Raw genomic sequence first — 20,583 nt, 5'->3', positions numbered from 1 at the left:
AATATGGCGAGCAAATTTAAGGGAAAAATACTGTTCAATAAGAATTATGTTGTTACCATAAGCAGTTCTATGTGAAATATTTTGAGAGAAAAATTATAAAGTGTTGCAATCCTTTTGGAACACATAAGGAAAGTAAAAAAATTGCTATAAAAGGTAATCTAACATTAATTACAACAGAATTGATATGAAAATTAAAAGAAATATAATTTATTATTTATATCAATTTTTTTATTTTTAGTTATTTAAAAAACCTAAAACTAAATTTGTTTCTTAGGTAATATAAAGATTTCCCTAGTCTTGGCAAAATTTTTGCAAGAAAATAATGTTAATGTAACCCCATGTTGGAAATTCTGCAGTAAATATTACAAAAAAGCAGTAGAAACTGATGAAGATTTAAATTCACAAGAAGAATGGGAATCAAAAATTGAGAAAAATTAAGTTAGATTCTACTATAGAATTGCATGGAATTTCACCAGTCTTTCAAAACACAGCAAATTGCCTGCAGCAAAACAAAAGTTTGAGAACACTATTGACAGAGTAGCAAAAATGGTCTCATTAGCATATAATATTAAAGAAACTTCTTTAACAACAGAAATAAAAAGCCCAATTTCAAACAACAATATTAACAATGAACATGATCTAGACATTTTAATGTATGAAATAAAATTTCAAAGACTCACTCTTATCGCCATAAATTGCAAATGTTAACACTCACACCAAAAATTATGGACACGTACAAAGATATCAAGCTACTTTGAAGTGTCTGAGTATCTTGTTTGAACTGCAAGAAAAGTTTAAAATGAGTATGGAATTCCATCATTGCTCAAAAAAAAAACTGGAAACCCACTTTGGAAACAGTTAATTTAGTGATTAACTTTTATCAAAGTGATGAATTTTCAAGAATGATGCCAGGAAAAAAAGATAAGTGTAGTTAAGTGTTAAGAAAAACCAACATGTTCAAAAAAGATTATTGCTACTCAATCTTAATGAATTAAATGCGGTAGTGGTGTAGGGGTAGAGCGCTCGCCTCATAAGCGAGAAGTTCCGAGTTCAATCCCCACCACATCCCTGGTAGTACCGCGCTCAACTTGTTTCTCCGCGCAGCGGCCTTGTTCGTCAAGGTTCGTGTTTGGGAGTTATAGAGTTGAGAGAGGGTTGTAACCACAAGTAGCCTCCTCAACTTTAGTGGCCTCCTCGCCTTGGGTAGGTGAATAATTAAAAAAAAAAAAAATGAATTACATGTTGCGTTTAAAAAAGACTGCTCTAACATCAAAGTCAGTTTGTCAAAGTTTTGTACACTTAAACCTAAATGGTGCATTACAACTAATGCGTCAGGTACTCACAATGTATGTGTATGTATACATCATCAAAATACAAAATTTCTCATTGGTGCCATTAGGTGGAATAAAAGTTATAAAGATTTCATGGCATTGATTGTTTGCTCTCTTGAAAATGCAGAATGTATGTTGCATCGATGTAACCAATGCCCTGGTATTGAAGCATTAAAAACATTTTTAGTGCAAGAGTTTATGAACCATGAGCTCAAAGAACATATAACATTCAAGCAATGGCAGAGAACCAATCGTACAACACTATTATTACAGTCTTTGTCACTAGATGAATTTAATGATTTATTATGTGACAGTATTGACAACCTTACCACTCATTCATATATTGCAAAAATACAAAGTAGATACTTGAAAAAATGTAAAGAAAATCTTAACCAAAATGAATGCTTAATTTTAGGAGATTTTGCTGAAAATTATCAATAGTTGTTCAGGATGAGGTTCAAAGTTATCACTGGAGCAAAAGTCAATGTTCACTTTTTACAATTGTACTTTATTTTATAGAGGAAAAACTTCTTAAACATAAATCTTATTGTTACCTTTCAGAAGATGTTGATCATGACACAGGATTTATTTACAAGACTCAGGAAGACATAACTAGATATATCAAAGAAAATTTACCTGATGTATCAAGTGTGAAATACTTTTCCGATGGTTGTGCAGCACAATTTAAAAATTTTAAAAACTTTATCAAACTTTGTCATCACAGTAAAGATGACAAAGATTGATAAAGTTTTTAAAAAGTGAGTCAGCATTATTTCAACTGACAATATTTCTTTAGTTAAAAATACAACCGATGTGTATTTTTAACTAAAATTTTTGCAGTTGTTATTTTTTTAATATGGACTGCAAGTGAGGTAAAGATGAACAAATTCTGAGATGTAAGGGTGTACAAAAATGTTTTTTTTGAATGATTTTATATGGATTTACCCTCTGTAAAATTTAATTTCCATTGGTCAAATTGTCTGAATACTTTGAAATTTGATCGGATAATCTGAGGTTTTAGCCAGTCAATTTCCGATGTCTGACCATTAAATTGAGCCCTGATATATATATATATATATATCAACCCTTGGAATTAGGACTTAACTGCCAACCTTAAAGTGTTTAAGATCGGCAAAAAAAATGCCAACCTCGTTTCTATGTTTTATGGTAACCTCTTTGTATCAAATTTTTTTTGCTGACCTATAACAGTTTGAGTTGTTTTTAGGAATTTAAAAAAAAAAAAATCTATTTGAACAAAAGAATTTTAGTCTTATAAAATTCTCTTATTCGAATAATTTTGCAACTAAAATTTGAAATTAAAAAAATTTGGAAAAATTTAAAAGAATTTTAACTCTCAATCTAATCTAATCTAATAAATATTAATATTCGATTCAACACTGTTACCCATTTGTGAGTGTTTGACATAGAACTTATGACAGCCATAACACCCAAGTTAATGGCAAGAAAGAGTCGCAGCACTTTTTTATATGAAAAAATACTAGGAAAGTGTATGAAAATATCTAATTTATGCAAACTTCAAATTATGTAATGTTGAAACATATATCAAGTTTTACAGTTTTACTTTTACTTTAAAATTGATTTGTGGCAACATTTCCTTAATTTTAATTTATAGCATTTATTTACCATTTTATAAAGTCTTTTGTTTATTATATACTCTTAAAACTTTCATCAAACAATACGCCTTAGTGGCCGAAGGGGTTAGGTCGCGGCATTCTGAAGTGGATTGCCATCAGGGTTGGCATTAAAAAACCCACCCAAAAAAACCCAAATAAACCTAGTTAAAAAAACCCGAAAAAACCCGGGTTTTTTTGGGTTTTTTTAAAATAATATTTTATTTAAAGTATTCTCTTTGCTTGATTTTTTTCTGTGATTTATCTATTTCAGAAAACATTTAAACATAATTATGACTAATTAAAAGATAATTATTATTGAAAAAAGGATATGGATATGATCAGAATATAGTATTTAATAAGAATTTAATTTTTAAAAGACATGATTTTTTTGAAATATTTCTGAAAAAATAGTTTTAATATTTTTTACAATATACTTTCAGTGATCTCAGTGGCTTTCATCAACCATATCAAAATCAAGCCTGTGTTCTATCTTACAAATTACTCAAGAAACTTTTATTCAAACAGTATTATTATTCGTGTAGCATTAAGTATATTTAACTTGCATATTTCGATGCAATGTGTATTTTTCAGAAAAAAATCTTTATAAGAATGCCATTCGGAAGTGGAAGGAAAAAAGGATGGGAGTGGAAGGAGGTCAGTGAGATAGAAGGGGACAAAAATAGTGTTCAGTGTGACCATTGTTCAAAGAAGATTAGTGGAAAAATTGAAAGAGTTCGTATTTATTTGGAGAAGTGTAAAGAGAGAAAGAAGGACACTGATGAACAAGAACCAAGACCTGGAAGCTCAATGAGCAATATTAGCCTCTTGTCAAATGAGTCAGATACTTCAATTTCCGAAGGATCTATTATGTCCAGCTCCACACCAGCAAAAAAGTTTAAAAGTAGTAACTTAAATAACTTTGTAGTTAGAACATCAAATGATCAGAAAGATGCCATAGACAAGCAAGTTGCCCGTTTTTTTTTCAGCTCTAACGTCTTTTAATTCAGTGGAAAATTGTGAGTTTCAGAAACTTTGCTCTCTTCTTCGTCCTGGGTATGTCCCACCAAGCCGAAAGAAACTGGGTGGAGATCTATTAAATGAAGTCTATGATGATCTGTCAGCTGGTATAAAGAAAGAACTGGAAACCAAAGACATGTTGGTAATTTGTCAAGATGGATGATCTAGTATTCAGAATGACCCAATGATTGCTCACTCATTTTATGATGGAAAAAAGAGTTATCTGTACAACATAGTTGACTCAGGATCAGAAAAAAAAACTGCAGAATACTGCTTCAAAATCATCAATGAAGCTATAGTTAGCATAAAAAATGATTATAATAAGTTTGTATTTGCTGTCTGCACTGACAATGAAGCTAAGATGAAGAAAATGAAAGAGCTGATCAAACAAGAGTATCCTGATATGTTAACATATGGCTGTAATGCACACTATATAAATTTGCTACAGAAAGACATTTGCAATTCTTTTTCAATAATTTTTAAACAGGCTGTGGAAGTTCAGAAATATTTTAGAAATGTGCATATGACCCATGGTTTGTTAAAGGAAAAGGGTGGATGTATGCCTCAGCTGCCAAATGAAACACGCTGGAACTCTCAAGTTGCCTGCATTGAGACATACCAGAAAAATTATAACTTCTATGTGGAGATCTATGGAGAGAAGATGGAAGATTTTCCAGCCAATATTGGAAGAATAATTGAGAATATAGCCATCAAACGTGAGGCAAGTCGTCTTCTTAGTCAATTCTTGTCATCTCTCTGACACAGTTCATATCTGGTATTCATTGATAAAGGATGAAGAGCTATCCATTTACTATGATGCAATAAAGAAGAGATTTCAAGATGCTGTACAACCCTTTCATATTTTGGCCTATATAACTGACCATCGCTATGTAGATGATTACAAAAGCTTCATTGATAATGATAATGAAAACAGTGCAGAACAATGGTTAGAGGACAGGAACCCTGATTTCTTGGGTTTACTATACAAGTTTAACTTGAAGGACAGGGAGGTGTTTCCCAAGCAAATGTTCTCAGAATCACTGAAGGTTATCTCTCCATCAGAATGGTGGATCATCAGGAAAGGAAAGGTTACTAGATCTCAAATCAGGGATAAAGAGGTTTCTGCCAATTTCTGCAGCTTTCTAGCTTCTCTACACTCCTGTCCTGCTAGCTTAGCCTCAATTGAGAGATGGTTTTCAACCTTTGGATTTGTCTGGTCGAAGATCAGGAATCGTCTTGGTGCAGATAAGACAATGAAACTTGTGAAGATTTACAAATCATTTCACAATAGCTCAGCAGCTGACAGCAGTTCCTGTGATGATATCGAATCTGATCAATAAGTAGGTAAGTAGTAGGAAAAATTGTTTTTAACTTCAGTACAACCATCTAAATTCGGAAAAAAATTCTATTTCTATTATTTAAGTGTAATTTATATTTGTTTTAGTTTATTCTTGATGATCCCAGAGAAAGTGTTTAACTGGAAATCTGTCAAAAACATCTGAAAAGCTGACAAGAATTGAAAATTATTGTAATAATCAAACAAAGTAAAATTATGTAAGGAGAATTTTATTTACAGTTCTTCAATTTATTAAATTTTCCTTGTAAAAGCTCTTTTCAATAAATAAATATAACTATTACCTTGTGTTTTTAATTATTATTTAAAAAAATTTAATGTTTAAAGATAGTTTGAATGCAAAATAGGTATTATGTCTTTCATTTTCTAAGCAAAAAAAGCTATTTTTAAAAAAACCCAAAAAACCCCAAAAAAACCCAGTGGGCTGGGTTTTTTCCAACCCTGATTGCCATGGTTCAAATCTTTGCTTTTCCGCATTTTTTTTTCTTAAATCTTTTTCAAGTTTTCAAACATTTTTAAAGTTCAATAGATATTTTTACTATTATAAAGTTTTATTTTTATTTCAAAACTGCATTGTGGCAAAATCTCCTTAACTTAGATTTAAAGCATTTATTTACAGTTTTTTGAAGTTATTCATTGCACTTCATTTTTTATTTTTAAAATAGTATTAAAAATTGGCTGTTTAGTGTGTCTTAGTGACCAAAGTGGTTAGCTTGCTGCGCTTCCAAAGTACAATGTGAGGGTTCAAATCCTGTCGCTTGCATATTAATTTTTTTTCAAATCTTTTCCAATTTTCTAAAATACAAATTAAAACATTTCAAAGTTCTATTGTTGATATATAAAGATAAAATTTACTATAACAAACAAAAGGGAGAGAGTTTTTAAAAAGCCTAAAATTGCAATAGTCATCAAAACAGCGATAGAAACTTTTGGCGCTTACGCCACAATAGAGATACTTAAGTTATTTATGTGGTTAGGTAATTATTTAAGACTACGTGTTCAACACACATTAAGGAGACAACTTTTTTTTTATAAGAAAAAAGATTTAACATTCAAACTTTTATTTTCTTCAGAATTAAAAAATGGGGCAAGGTTCCAAATAACCTGCAAAAGGTCTGGAAAAAAATTTAATAAAAACTCAATAGAAACTTGATGAAAAAATAAATCTGTACCCATTTTTGTTTATAGAAGTTTACAATTTTACAATAAGTAGTTATAAAGTATTGAACATTAACTGTTAATTCAAAACAAAAATTTGACAGATTTATTTTCTACCTCTAAATAGTGGTTTGCGCAACGACTACCTTAGTGTAATTTTTTAAAGTTATGTTATAAAATAATTTTTTATTTATAACTTTAAAAGGTAGACAATATCTATTGTTTTACTGCTTCCTAGAAATTATTGAAGTAAGGTATTAGTATTGAAATGGTCGGTGTAAAATAGATTTACCAAGGCCCAGGTTTTACAGGTCCGGAATGCTAGTAATTATAAATTTAATAGACATATCTTGCATTTTAATGGCATAATGATGTAATGGCATCAGGTAATGATAAAATATAAATATCAAAACAATTGTTTAAAACATGAATTCTCAATTAGAAGATGCTATAGTAGATTTACAAAATTATTCAACTGAAATACCAATTGTTTTAGAAATAAATATATATTCAAATAGTTCACCTATTTGAAATCTGCAGATCAAACTTTAACATGGTGAAGAAGTTTAAAACACTTACCACCGTTCACTATTAAAGAAATAGAAAAGTATTGCTAAACAAAAGTATTGCAATAAAAAAAAACATTTGAAAGAGGCAAAAGATTCAAATCTGAATGATATATTTACATCGGATAGTATTTACACTTATATAACCTAACATGTATAATTGCAAAAGCAAAAGGAAAAGCAAGCATGAAAAATGAAGTTTGTGAATTAAAAGTTTATATTAGCAGATGGCTAGCTCTGTTAGAAAAGCATATTGCTTGTACTCTACTGGAAATAGTGGTTATTGTAATCACATTATTATTTGAACTTGCATAGAAATATAGACTTGATGCTGATCGAACTGTTTGAGCACAAGAAATAATAGTGGCGACAGACATGGAAAAAGTAATCATGTTACCAAGAATAGAAAATCTTAAAAAAGCAATGTTTTTTCAGCGATTAACAACATACAAAGAAACAATTGTACCTATTAGAAAAACAAAAAAAAATGTAGTTTTAATTGTTTGGAATGAAGAAATTGCTGGGTGGTGCAACTAAGAGCTAATTTCTACATATTATTTGTTTTTGCAAGAATATTGGGACAAATCTGAAATCACTATTTTGTGTGAAAATTGCTCCGCTCAAATCAAAAATTGGAGTTTAGTGATGTTTCTGATATATATGATTAATGGCATTCATAAATTCAAATATTTAGAAAGTGGTCACACATTTATGAGCTGTGACTCATTTCATCATTTAATAGAGAAACAACTGAAACGTGTACGATTTCAATGGGTTTATTTAAAGAGTGGAAGCAGCAGAACGAAATACAAAATTTTAAATTTTGCAGGTAAGTTTGATTTTAGTTCTATAAAATTTATGAAAACTGTGGCTGTAACTAAGTAAGCTTATATTTTTTTAAGGCCACAAACATTTTTGTGCTAAAGGAAAAAATCACTCAATATATGTTGTATAAATCTTTTCCTTATCCATATATGGAAAACATCACCATAATGGTTCTTATAGCATGTTTTATCGTTGCGACTATGATGGTCCCGTGATTCAAGCATCAGTTTTATTCAAAAAGTGCTTTTTGGATAATAATGGATTTCTTTCTGCTCAGAAACAAAAATGAAATGTCAACTTAAAAAACATTATTGTTATAATATAATATAACAATAACTATAATTGTTATAGTTAAACTATAATTAACTATTAAGAATTTCAAAACATAGTGTAGTCGAATGATTTTTCCCAAATCAATGCCTAAGGCATTTTTTTTTTAATTAAAAAAATAAGAGCAGATATTATTTTTGAAACTAGTAATCTTTATGAATTTTTTCATAATTTAAAAAAAATAATTATTTAATAACATTTGTTATTATCTATTGGCTTTTTTCATAAAAAAGTCAATTTCGAATTTTTTAATATTAAGGCGTTTTGAAAAACAGCTGTAGAAAGTATTCTTTAAATTTACTTGAGTATGTACCTAAAGAGATTGCTTGTGCAAGTAGATCAAGGCAATGGGGCAGTCCAGGTCATAAAACTAAAACAATTAAAAATCCTATTATGTTTACAAATGTTTAAAATTTTGAATTTAAAAGTAGCATTATACCTACTTTATATAATCTGAGGCAAATAAAATATAAAGAAGAAACTTTAAAGGGAAATATTTACTATCTAAAATTAAATGTTGCTTTTTTAAATAAAGATATTGGTATTGTCCATTGCGTACCTGACATTTTTAGTTTTACTGAAACGTCATTTAGAAATTTTCCAATTAGTTCTCCTTTATCTTATCAACACCAGATATATTAGAGCTTTGAACTTATGACTAATATTTAAAAACTTCAAGCAATTTCTTTTAAAGTGCCTAATATCCTATCTTCTTTACCTTTTGGCTTTTATAATATAAATCATTTGTATATATATTTTGCAACTGGGAGCTTAATGAGAAAAAAAAGATTTTTTGTTATCAATAAAAGTATCTTCTGAACAAAGCAGAAAGTATGAAGCTGATATAATTAAACAAAATAAAAATCCGCTGTGGTTTAATCTAAGTAAACATCGCTTAAGTTTAAGTACTTCTCATTAAATTAATATCTGCAAAAGACAAATTGAAACTCTTGTTCATTAGTTAATTAATAACACACAAAAAGTTGATTCGACTAAATTTATAGTTGTTAGACCATGGGCTTGCTCATGAGCTACATGCTCGAGAGAAATATATCGAATTTTGAAAATATATTGAAGAAAAAAATAGATTAAATTGTTATATTTCAGTCAGGACAACTGGAATTGTAATACAGCCTAATTTATACTGGTTATCTGCGAGTCTGGATGGTCTTGGATATGATGAAGAAGCTAAATATTATTATGGTTTAATTGAAATTAAATGTCCTAGAATGAAAAAGCACTTGTCTATTTCCGAATGTTTGAATGACAATGACTTTTATGCCAGATTAGACAATGGACACCCATATTTAAAAAGAGATCATCGTACTGTATATTATACACAAATACAAATGGCAATGGGGTTTAGCAGTTTTGTGACTTTGTTGTGTATACATTTAAAGGAATCACTATTATAAGAACACTTTTTCGACAATCAGTTCTTTTTTAAATTAATTACTAAGTTAAATGATTTTTACATTATCTTTTACCACAAATTTATTATTTTTTACCACAAATTATGGACAATAATATAAATAACAAAGAAAGTATATTACCCAGTATATGTAAATAAATGTTTTTACTTTTGATTTTTTTTTTTTTTTGATAAGTGTTGACAGAAAGTTACATTACAGACAAGTGACTGTCCATAGTTGTTTAATTAAACCATGAAACATCAAAGGAATTTCATTAATTATTTGGCAAAAAACTTTAATCCTAAGAATAGCACGTTCTACATGAATTCTCAATGATGCTATAGTTTGACTTTCTGTAGTATCTTCTTTACTTAGCTGTAATTGTTTATTTAAAAAAGATGGTATATTTAACTTAACATTGATTGTGTTTAAATGGTCTGAAATAGTAAACTCACGGTCGCCATAACCAAATAATTTTTGCTCCATAGTTATAACCTAATCTTACAACAATTTCTTTGTCAGAAATCAATCAAATAGGTACACTTTCCAAAGAAAAATATAAAAAGCTTGTCCATGTTAATGAGATAATGTTGATTTTGAAATTTTAAATAATAAAGAAGTGTGCAAATAAATGGATTTTTGTAGTCACACTATATACATAAATAACTGATTTTCTGTGTTTAATTTTTGGACCAGTTTTTACCTGATTACCCAACCTGTGCATATTTTCAAATAATTCTGAGTTGTGGTATTTAATACTTTCATCATTTTTTCCTAGATTTAAAAAGTTGTACAAATTATTATACTGTTCATGTTCAATGCCGGTGTATTTTTAGAACAATTCTTTGTCTGTTGGCATATTTTCATAACTAAATATACATTTACTTTTATATTGATTCAGTTGATTTTTTATTTTTGGACTCTAAAATGCTCATTTGAGGTTTCAACTCATATTTTTATTTTTCCAGTAGATCAATTTTGTTTTGTATTTCAACACAACATCAGCAAACTTTCTCAACCTCAAAATCAATAACATTTCTTTATTGTTAGTTTTAAAATTATTTTTTTTACTTTCTAAAACGTTTTCAAAATCAAAGTTTGCAATAAATTTTTCATTTTTTAGATGAACATCATTTTTGTACATCAACTTGTTTTTAAATTCGAAAATAGATAAAAATGCATTTTTTTTTAAAGTTTTTCTGCCAAGATAGGATAAAAATTGAATGTCTTCATTTTTAAAATGATGCTCACATACTAGAGCCATGTCTTTTAAAACGAAATTATCAAAATCACCTTTACTTCTAAATTGAGAAACAATTTTTGCCCACTTATTACAGCAAGCAGTGTTCTTGGGTATTTTAAAAAACCTAATTCCTGATTTATTTTTTTTGAAAATTGTAAATTGAACTTTTGTATTGTAGAATACAGCAATAAGCTCCACTTCCTCCTCTTTTTTTTAATGTGGGACAGGCAAAATCACTAATGTTAATTTGAAATTATAAAAACTACCATATTCTAATATTTATGCTTGATGTCATTACATCATTATGTCATTGGAATGCGGGATACGACTATTGCAGCAACGTCCATTATACCCAGTGGCATAGCGAAGAGTTTTCCTGAAAGTTAAACTTAGATCTAGCTACAGCAATAATACCAGATTTCTAACATAGTGCAAGGAAGGAAGAAAGTTTTATTTAAATCATAAACATTTTGAATAGTGTTTTTAGTTAATTATTATATAACTATTATAATTAATTATTATTGGTTTTCTAGTTAATTATTTTATATTTCTTGAAAATAGTTTTAAAAGTAGGAGCTTTTTATTGCAAACATTAAATTAGTGATTATTGCAAATATAAAACCCAAATTAAATTAGAAGCAATAAATTATTTTACTGCTGTTCGAGAAATTTTTTTCCAAAAAATTGATTTAAGCATATACTTAAAGAAACAAAGTTTGATTTATTAAACCAAGTTTTTTTTTCTCACTTTTCATTATAAAACAGTTTAAACAAAAAAATTGAATGAAAACGTCAACTTAAAAACCATTTGAATAAAAAAATTAATTATACTTCAACTTTTAATAGTAGGGTAGGGCAATTAAAGTCTCAAAAACTAAACACCACATGATAAAACATCTGATGGATGTTTTGTCATGTGGTGTTAGGGAATTAGATGTTAACAAAATAAGCAACAAATAATTGCTGGAAAGCAGTTAATAAAATACACGGGCCCTTTTTCTATTTCAGGCCAAAAAAGTAGAAAATTTTTTTTTTGATATTTTTCTCTTTGATGCTTACAAATTTTCTTATCTACCATCACTTAAGTGTTGATATTTTAATAATTTATTGGACTTCATGTTCTTTTTAAAACCTAACTAATCTGTCACCTTGTCTAGTAGGGGTAAATTGAGCAGCTTTGAAAAAATTAAATAAAACTGAACAATCGAATTCAATAAAACAACTTTGATAAAAAACAATTTAGCGGTATATTATTTGTGCATTTTTAGAATTAGTATTTTTAAATTGGGTTTCAAAGTTCAAGATAGTTGTATAAAATAATACATTTATACTTTTTATAAAACTTTTTTACCATTAAAGTTTTTCACTTCACTTACTAACATCAAGTGTATAAAATAAAATGTTTAGAAATTATACACACGCTTACTGTTAGTGAAAGTTTTATTGCTGATTCACTAAAGTTTTGTACCATGCATATTTATTTATTTGTTAATAGCTTAACTTACCTCACACTATTGCTCAACTTACCCTGCTGGGGCAGGTTGAGCAGCTCCGCAAACCTTTGGCAATATCTTCTCAAAAAAATCAAAAACTATAATTTTTTCTTAACATTTCAGGTTAAATTATCTTTCAAATTGAAAAAATTATGTAAATATGACGCACCATTCATAAGATCTGTTTGAATTAGTAAAAATTGCTCAACTGGCCTTACTGTACCCTACCCTACATACCTTGGCTAGATTAAGAAGCAATAAATTAGAAAAAATGTGGTATCTAATGTTTTTTTGCTTTGATCTTACTCGTTAGGTCATTAGCTATAGCAAGTTTTGGCGCAAATATGAAATTTAAAACTTTATGACGATAACGTTTTAATTTATTAATTTGAACAGTTCTATTTATTAACTTCATTTTATTTTCAATGCGTTTTATGTTATTAACGTTATAAACTGCATAAAACAGTATTAGATTAATTTGTGTTAATCTAAAATAGTGTAAAGAACTTGTGTCACAGGCTCTTTATATTGTCAAAACAACTTTGCCATAATGTTTTATTGTTATTTTACAATAACAATTCAATACTCTTTAAAAATAACATTTGTTTTATTGTCAACATGAACATATTAAATAGTTTTCTATAACTAATTAAAGTCATTTAAGTATTGTAATATTTGAGTTTTTACTTTTACTTTTTTACTTAAACTTTTTTAAGTATTATGATAAGTAAAAACAACTATTAAAAGTAAATTGTAATAGTATCAAATAGGTTACTCGCTTATTACAATATAACTTGCTCATTCCACTATTAAAAGCAAATAAAACTTTAATTATAACTTAAGCCGTAAACTATAACAGTAACTTACACCATGTTAAACTCAACCAAACAAAAAAATTTAAAATAACATTTAAATATAAGAGATTATGTTAAAAAAATAACAATTACGAACTAATGTAAAAAAGATACTATTTTGCACTAACACAATCCTTACTGCAAAGCGATGCTAGGGATGAGGACAGGGGAGGGGGATGGTGGTTCTAAACTTGATGTACTCGATAAGCCATTTACCCTTCATCTTCTACAATTAACTATCACTTTCAATCTTTCTTAGAAACAATATATCAAATTGATTGCAATATTAGCATCTGCTAAGGGTTGCATCTCTTTATGGTGCTCGCCACTTTCTTGCTCCCGATTAAATTCTCTATCTTTATAAATCTCAAATCCATTCTTGTATGGATTACTGTGGCCAATATTAATAATATTAAGCAAAACTAACTAGCCTTAATATATGATGTAATTAACAAGTAATTAATTTATTTTCCGCAGAAAAATATACTTGTTATATTATAAAAGTTGTTTGAACTCTTTCTAAAACAGGACATAATGTTCATACTTATACCAACTCTAAATTACAACATTTTTATATTCAATATGGCTTCTGCAAAAGAAAAAAGAAAAAAAAATTATATATTTATTATAAGAATTTTTAACTACTTGGACATATAAATACTTATACATTAATTTGTGTAATTGTCTAAAAATTGAATTAAAGAAAGATTATAAAATGAAAAAAAAAAATTATATAAAATACTTTAAAAAATTTTACCTAAATAAAAGAATGCAATTTTTTATTATTTGGTAACAATAAAAATAAATAATAGATATATAAAAACAAAAAATTATTTAAAAAAATACCTGGCAAGTATAAGTAAGGCTATAAACGCAACTGGTAATAATATTTCAACTGCTGTACCAATCGGCCGTCTAATCTAAAAGTATTTATTATTTTTAAAAACAGCAACAGGTTTATGTTGAAAAGACAAAACTCAACTCAAACTTTGTTTTAGAAATGGTTTTAGATATGCCCTGAAAAAAGAAATGCTATGCTAAACTTAAGCCAGAAAAAAAACTAAAAAAAAAACTAAGAAAAAAACAATTCTTTACAAAAAAGAAAATATATAAGCACTAAAATAAAACTCAAAAAACTTAAACTAGAATCAAAAATTACTTTTTGCTACTAGTTTGAGTTTTTTATTTGTTGTTTTGTTTTGTTTTTAATTTTATTTGAAATAATTTAAAACTTATCTTTCGAAACATTTTATTAAAGCTACACAAAACGCTTTTACAAAATATTTCTAATTATTGTTTAATAAATGAACAAATTTTTATTTAAATCATTAAAATGTGCATATATATTAAATATAAAATATATATTATTTTTAAATTGTAAAAACATTTATTTTTTCTAAAAAGTTGCAAAAATAATGTAGTTTTTTTAAAATAGTAATTTTTAATAATTTCATGGTCTGATTAGAGATCATCCATAAACTATGCAATGCTAAATTTTACTCATAAACAAAACAAAAATGATCATAAGTTTTCCCACACAGAGCCTCAAGTTAAATCAAAAATAGCACACTAAGTTTAATGAAAATTGCTTCGTAAAAGAACTCAAGATCTCCTTCATCTGTTTTTAAATAAATTTAGCGTTGCAAAATTTATGGATAATCCCTTAGTAAGTTAAAAAAAAAGATTTAAAAAAATTCTTTTTAAAATAGAAACAAAAGAAAAATAATGCAAATAAATCATTCTATTGCAATTTAACTTATTCATGTTGAAGTAACTTTAAAGAATATTCTTTCAAAAGACTTTTAAAAAGACATAAAAAAATAGTTTGAAACATTTAAATTTATCATTAAAAAAATATACATAAAAAAAAAGTATATATAACATCTTTTTTGTTAATTTACGCAAAACTCGTTTATTCTAAACAATCGTTATAATTAATTTCTTATTTTATTTAAAACCTTTGCGTAAAATAAAAAACTTAAGAAAAGATCAACGGATAAGTTATTCATAACAAAACAATATTTTTTTATTGCATTCAAATTGTTAAAACATCAAAACAGCCATGGTCAAATTGTAAAAAAAAAATGTAGGCATGGTCAGTTACAACATGCGATCACATGCCATTCTTGTCCAAGCCTGTACAAGTAATCATAAATGGCTTGGCTCTAACAATACTAACCCTATTGGGACTTGAGCTAATAACTTCTGAATTTCTCAATCACATACTCAAACAATAATAACTTTGTGACTCATTTTACAGACAACACTAATTATTTGCTTTACCTTGATTTGTGTCTTGTCTCTGACCCTAGCTTGTGTTCAGTTTATCCTTGTTCTTCTTTTAGGTGGTTCCAACTATGCAATTTCTGTAAACCTTTTATCTTTACACCCTTTCTCTTCATCCTTCAGCCAATATTGTTGTTGCTGGTGACTTTAATGCTTATCACTCTGAATGGCTAGGCTCTAGTGTCAGTGACTCTGCAGGTGCAATGCCCACAACTTTTGTCTTTCTCAATCTCCGACTCAAATAGTCAACTTTCCAACTCGCTTTCCAGATTAGAATCCCCTTAGTATTGTACCTGAAAAACCTCTGGAAAGTGGCATCTTTTATCCCTATTTTTAAAAACATTGGAGAGCAATTTGACTAGTCTAACTACTGTCCCATTAGTTTTCTTCCTATCACAAGCAAGGTTTTTGAGTCTTTAATTAACAAACTTTCAATCTCTCATCTTGAATCTAATAATTTACTTTCTTATTATCAATATGGACTTCGATCTTCTCGATCCACTGCTGATTTGCTAACAGTAATAACTGATAGGTTTAATTGTGCATTAAATATAGGTGGAGAGGTTAAGGCTATGACTCTCAACATTTCTAAAGCCTCCGATAAAAATTGGCATGATGGTCTTCTCCATAAGCTCTCTTTTTACAGTGTATCTGGTAACATCTTTAAGATTATTGAATCCTTCCTTACCAATCGTAGTATAAAAGTTGTCCTCAATAGACAGCACTCTTCTTCATTTCCTGTAACTTCAAGGGTTCCTCAAGGTTCTATTCTTGGCCATATACTCTTTTTAATTTACTTTAACAATCTTCCAGAAATTCTTATATCTAAGGTGGCATTGTTCGCTGATGATACTACCATTTATTTTTGTCTTGAAAAGAAACCAACACTCTCTGATTGCTTGGAAGGGGCATTTGAGTTTGAAAAGAATTTCAATTCTGCTATAGGGCTCTCAGTGGCTGGTGAACTTTAACTCAGAGAAAACTCTTTTTTTAGCTTATCGTTATTGCGATAATCTAGATCTTCCTCTATTTTTAAATGGTAATGTACTTGATGAGTCATCTAACCTTCGTATTTTAGAATTAACTCTTACTTCCAATCTTTCTTGAATACCATATATTAAATCCATTGCAAAATAAGCATTTGCTAAAGTTGCATCTCTTTATCACTTTTTTACTCCGGATTCTTTATCTCTATAAATTTGTCTAAAAGGGAAATATTTATTTCCCTTTTAGACAAATGCGTTTTTGCATTTTGTCTAAAAGGGAAAGGATATCATTCTATGATCCACTCCAGAAATGGCAACAGTATTCTATATAAAGATGAACTAGAGACCTTTATATAGAATACTGTTACCATATCTGGAGTAGATCTTAGAATGATGCCCTTTCCCTTTTAGACAATATACAAAAACGCATTTGTCGAACTATTAGTCACATCGTTGTAATGATGCTTCCCTTTCTCTTTTCTATAAATATTATACAATGGGCACTGCTCTAAAGAGCTAGTGTCTCTTGTGCCATCTACTAAAATTCATACTCGTGTTACTCATCATTAAATTAAGTCTCATCTTTTTATGACTGTTTTTGTGACTGATCCTAAGCCCTCCAAAAATTTATATTCGTCTACTTTTTTTTCCTCAAATATCTTTTTTGAAAACTTTTTAACAGTATATAAATGCAATCACGCATGATTCAATTGAGAAGAATTAAAACAATTAAATATCAATAAATCAGTTGGTGTAGATAGAGTTAGTCCACACGCCTTGAATAAATGCCATACTACTATTAGTGAAACTCTGCTTCTGATATACAAAAAATCATTGATGGAATAAAAGCTACCCAATTTATGGAAATCAGCAAATATTTCACCATTATTTAAAAAGGGTGATAAAACCAATGCATCAAATTATCGACCAATTTCACTAACATCGCTCCCATGGAAAATTTTGGAATCACTGATTAAAGATGAAATTTTTGATTATCTAATAACAAATGATTTATTAAATGAAAATTAGCGCGGATTCGTAAAAAATAAAAACTGTGTAACTAACTTATTAGAAACTTTAGATATCATAGCAATCAATCAATCAATCATAGATATTCTGAAAATAAATTTTCACGGCTATTTACAAATAGTATTGAAATACTAATCTCAACTAAATACTTTCAAAAAATAGTTTATTTATATACAATTAATCTTAGTAATAACAATAATAATATTAATATTAGTAACAATAATAATAATAATATAATAATAAAGTAATTATAATAATTTAAATAAATCGGTATAACTTTCCATACATCAATCGTTTTTACAAACAAAGTTAGAGTTACAAACAGTAATAAACTGACAAAGCGTAACAACTAACGATGACATAAAAATGACTATTGCTAAAAAAAATTATAAAGATTTGGTAAATATATTATTATAATCATAGCTGTTTTAATATAATAATCAAAATATTTGCAAATATTATAACCAAATAAATAAATACAATATAAACAGAAAAACACTGACAAAATCAAAACAAAACAAAAGTTACAACAAACATTATAAACAAAACAAAAAATTACCTTTGGCAAAAAAAAAAAACCAAAAAAAAAACTAAGGATTAAAAAAGATAATAATAATACACGGTAGAACAAAACATATATAATAAATGGCTAAAATGAAAATAAAAACAAATAAAATAACAAGTTATTTATAATTTATTATTATTATATTATTTAGTATCATTACCAAAGATAAGTCAAACATTCCACCTTTAACTCATGGGTCTGATCTTATATCTTAAATCACTCTGGCTTCTATTGGTTAAGTCATTTCTCAATTAAACTTTTCTTCGGCTTGTGGTTCAAACAATATTTCTGTCATAGACAAAAGTATTCTCCATTACTCTTTTCGATTCTCTCTAAACTATTTAAGTACTTGGCTGAATCTTCTATTCCTGCCTGCTGGAAAATGCCATCTATGGTATCCAATTAAAAAAAACTCTAGAGAACACTTCAACCCCTTAAACTATTACCCGATCAGTCTTCTCTCATATATAAACAAGGTCTTTGAGTTTTTATTCAACAAATTTTTAACATCCCATCTTGTTCGAACAAGTTTAGGATGCTGGTTCTTCATAAAACTACTTTGTATAAATGGTATATCAAAATCAATGAAAGAAAAATGCATTCATTTCAGTCATGCTTTGAAGAAATAAACCAAAGCCACTGCAAAATAATATGAGATATAGAATTCTGCCTATACTTCTACAAAGTTTACAAAAACCATAAAGTTAGAGTATATAATATGCAACAAATTTGATTGCTTTGCTTTGCAGTATTTTAGTCCTGCACATAAAAATGTTTTATAATTTATAAGTGATAAGGTTTTTTAATGCATACTTTTACAACTAATTTTTTTTGAAACTCTCTTATAAATCTGAAAATCCATGCAATTCAAGTTGATTGAATATTAAGTGTCTAATCCATAACTTTAGCTAGCTTAATATAATAAGTTAAATATAATAAAAATGTTATTTGATATTAACGATTCTGGTATTTATTAGATTTGTTAGTGTAAAAGTTAGACTTTAGAGATTTTATTCTGTAATGAAATACTCTAACAAAATTTTATAATTTTATATCTTTATAATTAAAATAAGTAATATACAAAAGAAAAACAATTTATGCTTCAAACAAATAAATTTATACAAACACAAAATGCATATACATTAAATTTTAAATTACCTGTAAAACAAAATTCTTCCAAACTAAAAGTCTGATCTTGCGAAAGATGCGTCCCATGTTTTGAAATATCTATTCCTGCGCCTAAAATTTTTTAATGAAATTTAATTATTTTAAGAAAACATATTTTTTTTGGTTAAACTAAAAAAACTAAACACACCTAATAACTGGATAATGTGTATTTTTTTGTGACATACTCACAAAAAAATACACATTATCCAGATATAGATCTTACACAGAAAATAATGGTTACAAACTAATTATTTTTTTACTTTTACACAATATATTGTGTAAAAGTAAAAAACACTTTTTTTACTTTTACACAATATATCGTAACATAAACATAAAATATTAAAGAAATATATTGCAGGTTAGGCTGAAACAGAATATAAATACAACTATAAAATGTAAATATAACAATACATTGTTTTCTAATATCATTTATTGTTTAATATTAAATTAATTTATATAATTTAATATAAATTACTTTGTTATCTTACATAGTAAGATTCAATAAGATACAAATAATGATATTAGCTTTTACAAAGTATCTGCTATCAGCTGTTACTATTTTCTAGTGATAAAATATTATTACTTGATTTAAGTAATAATCAAGTTTTAGCTATACTTTGGTATACCAAAGTCTAAAAATTGAGGTTTAATCTAAAAGTTAACTTAATTTTTAAAAGTTTCCTTGAAATCCCTAAAAATCGCTTTAAATCCCCTTGAATGTTTTAGCTGAATGGTCAAAATTTAAACAACAATTGATACAAACTTTAAACAAATAATTTAAAATTCAAACCTTAAAAATAAGTTATTAAAAAACTCAAAATAATCTTACTAATAGATTCTAACAAAATATCAAGAGAGAAATGAATCGTAAATACTAATTTTGAAAAAAAGACTTTTGATAAAATTTAAGTTAAAATTATTGCAAAATTAGACATAGAAGCAGTATAAGTATAAGATACTACGGAATTAGTCATAGGAAAAAAAAATACTAAGTGATATAACAAAATTTGTTGTCAAGGAGAAAAGCAACAATAAAATTTTTTAATCCGAATATACCGCATTTTTATATTACCGTGTAAGTTCGTTCATAAATTGTTTTTTTGTTTTCAGTCCAACCCGAGTTTCCATAAGTTACGCAACAAAGTGTTTACATTTAATTGTTATATATATATATATATTTATATATATATATATATATATATATATATATATATATATATATATATATATATATATATATATATATATATATATATATATATATATATATATATATATATATATATATATATATATACAACGCATAAATTTAGTTGTTATATTTTATAATAAA

At 27.4% G+C, this 20,583-nt stretch overlaps 1 protein-coding gene across 4 annotated transcripts in view; it reads right to left on the bottom strand.

Moving 5' to 3' along the window:
- The window catches only part of LOC100210710 (phospholipid-transporting ATPase ABCA3), a 106,546-nt gene that overhangs the window by 62,625 nt on the left and 23,338 nt on the right, over positions 1-20,583 (bottom strand). For 3 of the 4 annotated variants that reach the window (XM_065800092.1, XM_065800091.1, XM_065800093.1), the window contains exons 2-3: positions 19,242-19,322; positions 14,064-14,137 (exon numbers count right to left, since the gene is read on the bottom strand). In XM_065800092.1, the coding sequence (XP_065656164.1) occupies positions 14,064-14,137; positions 19,242-19,298 (131 nt within the window). In that variant the 5' untranslated portion in view covers positions 19,299-19,322. Of the gene's footprint in view, positions 1-14,063; positions 14,138-19,241; positions 19,323-20,079; positions 20,278-20,583 lie in introns of those variants that run through there. The other variant, XM_065800090.1, reaches the window with a different exon arrangement.

This window comes from Hydra vulgaris, chromosome 06, assembly GCF_038396675.1.
Source record: "Hydra vulgaris chromosome 06, alternate assembly HydraT2T_AEP".
Lineage (NCBI taxonomy): Eukaryota > Metazoa > Cnidaria > Hydrozoa > Anthoathecata > Hydridae > Hydra > Hydra vulgaris.
The sequence above is the reverse complement of the archived record's forward strand: the minus strand, read 5'-3'. Positions and strand labels throughout refer to the sequence as shown.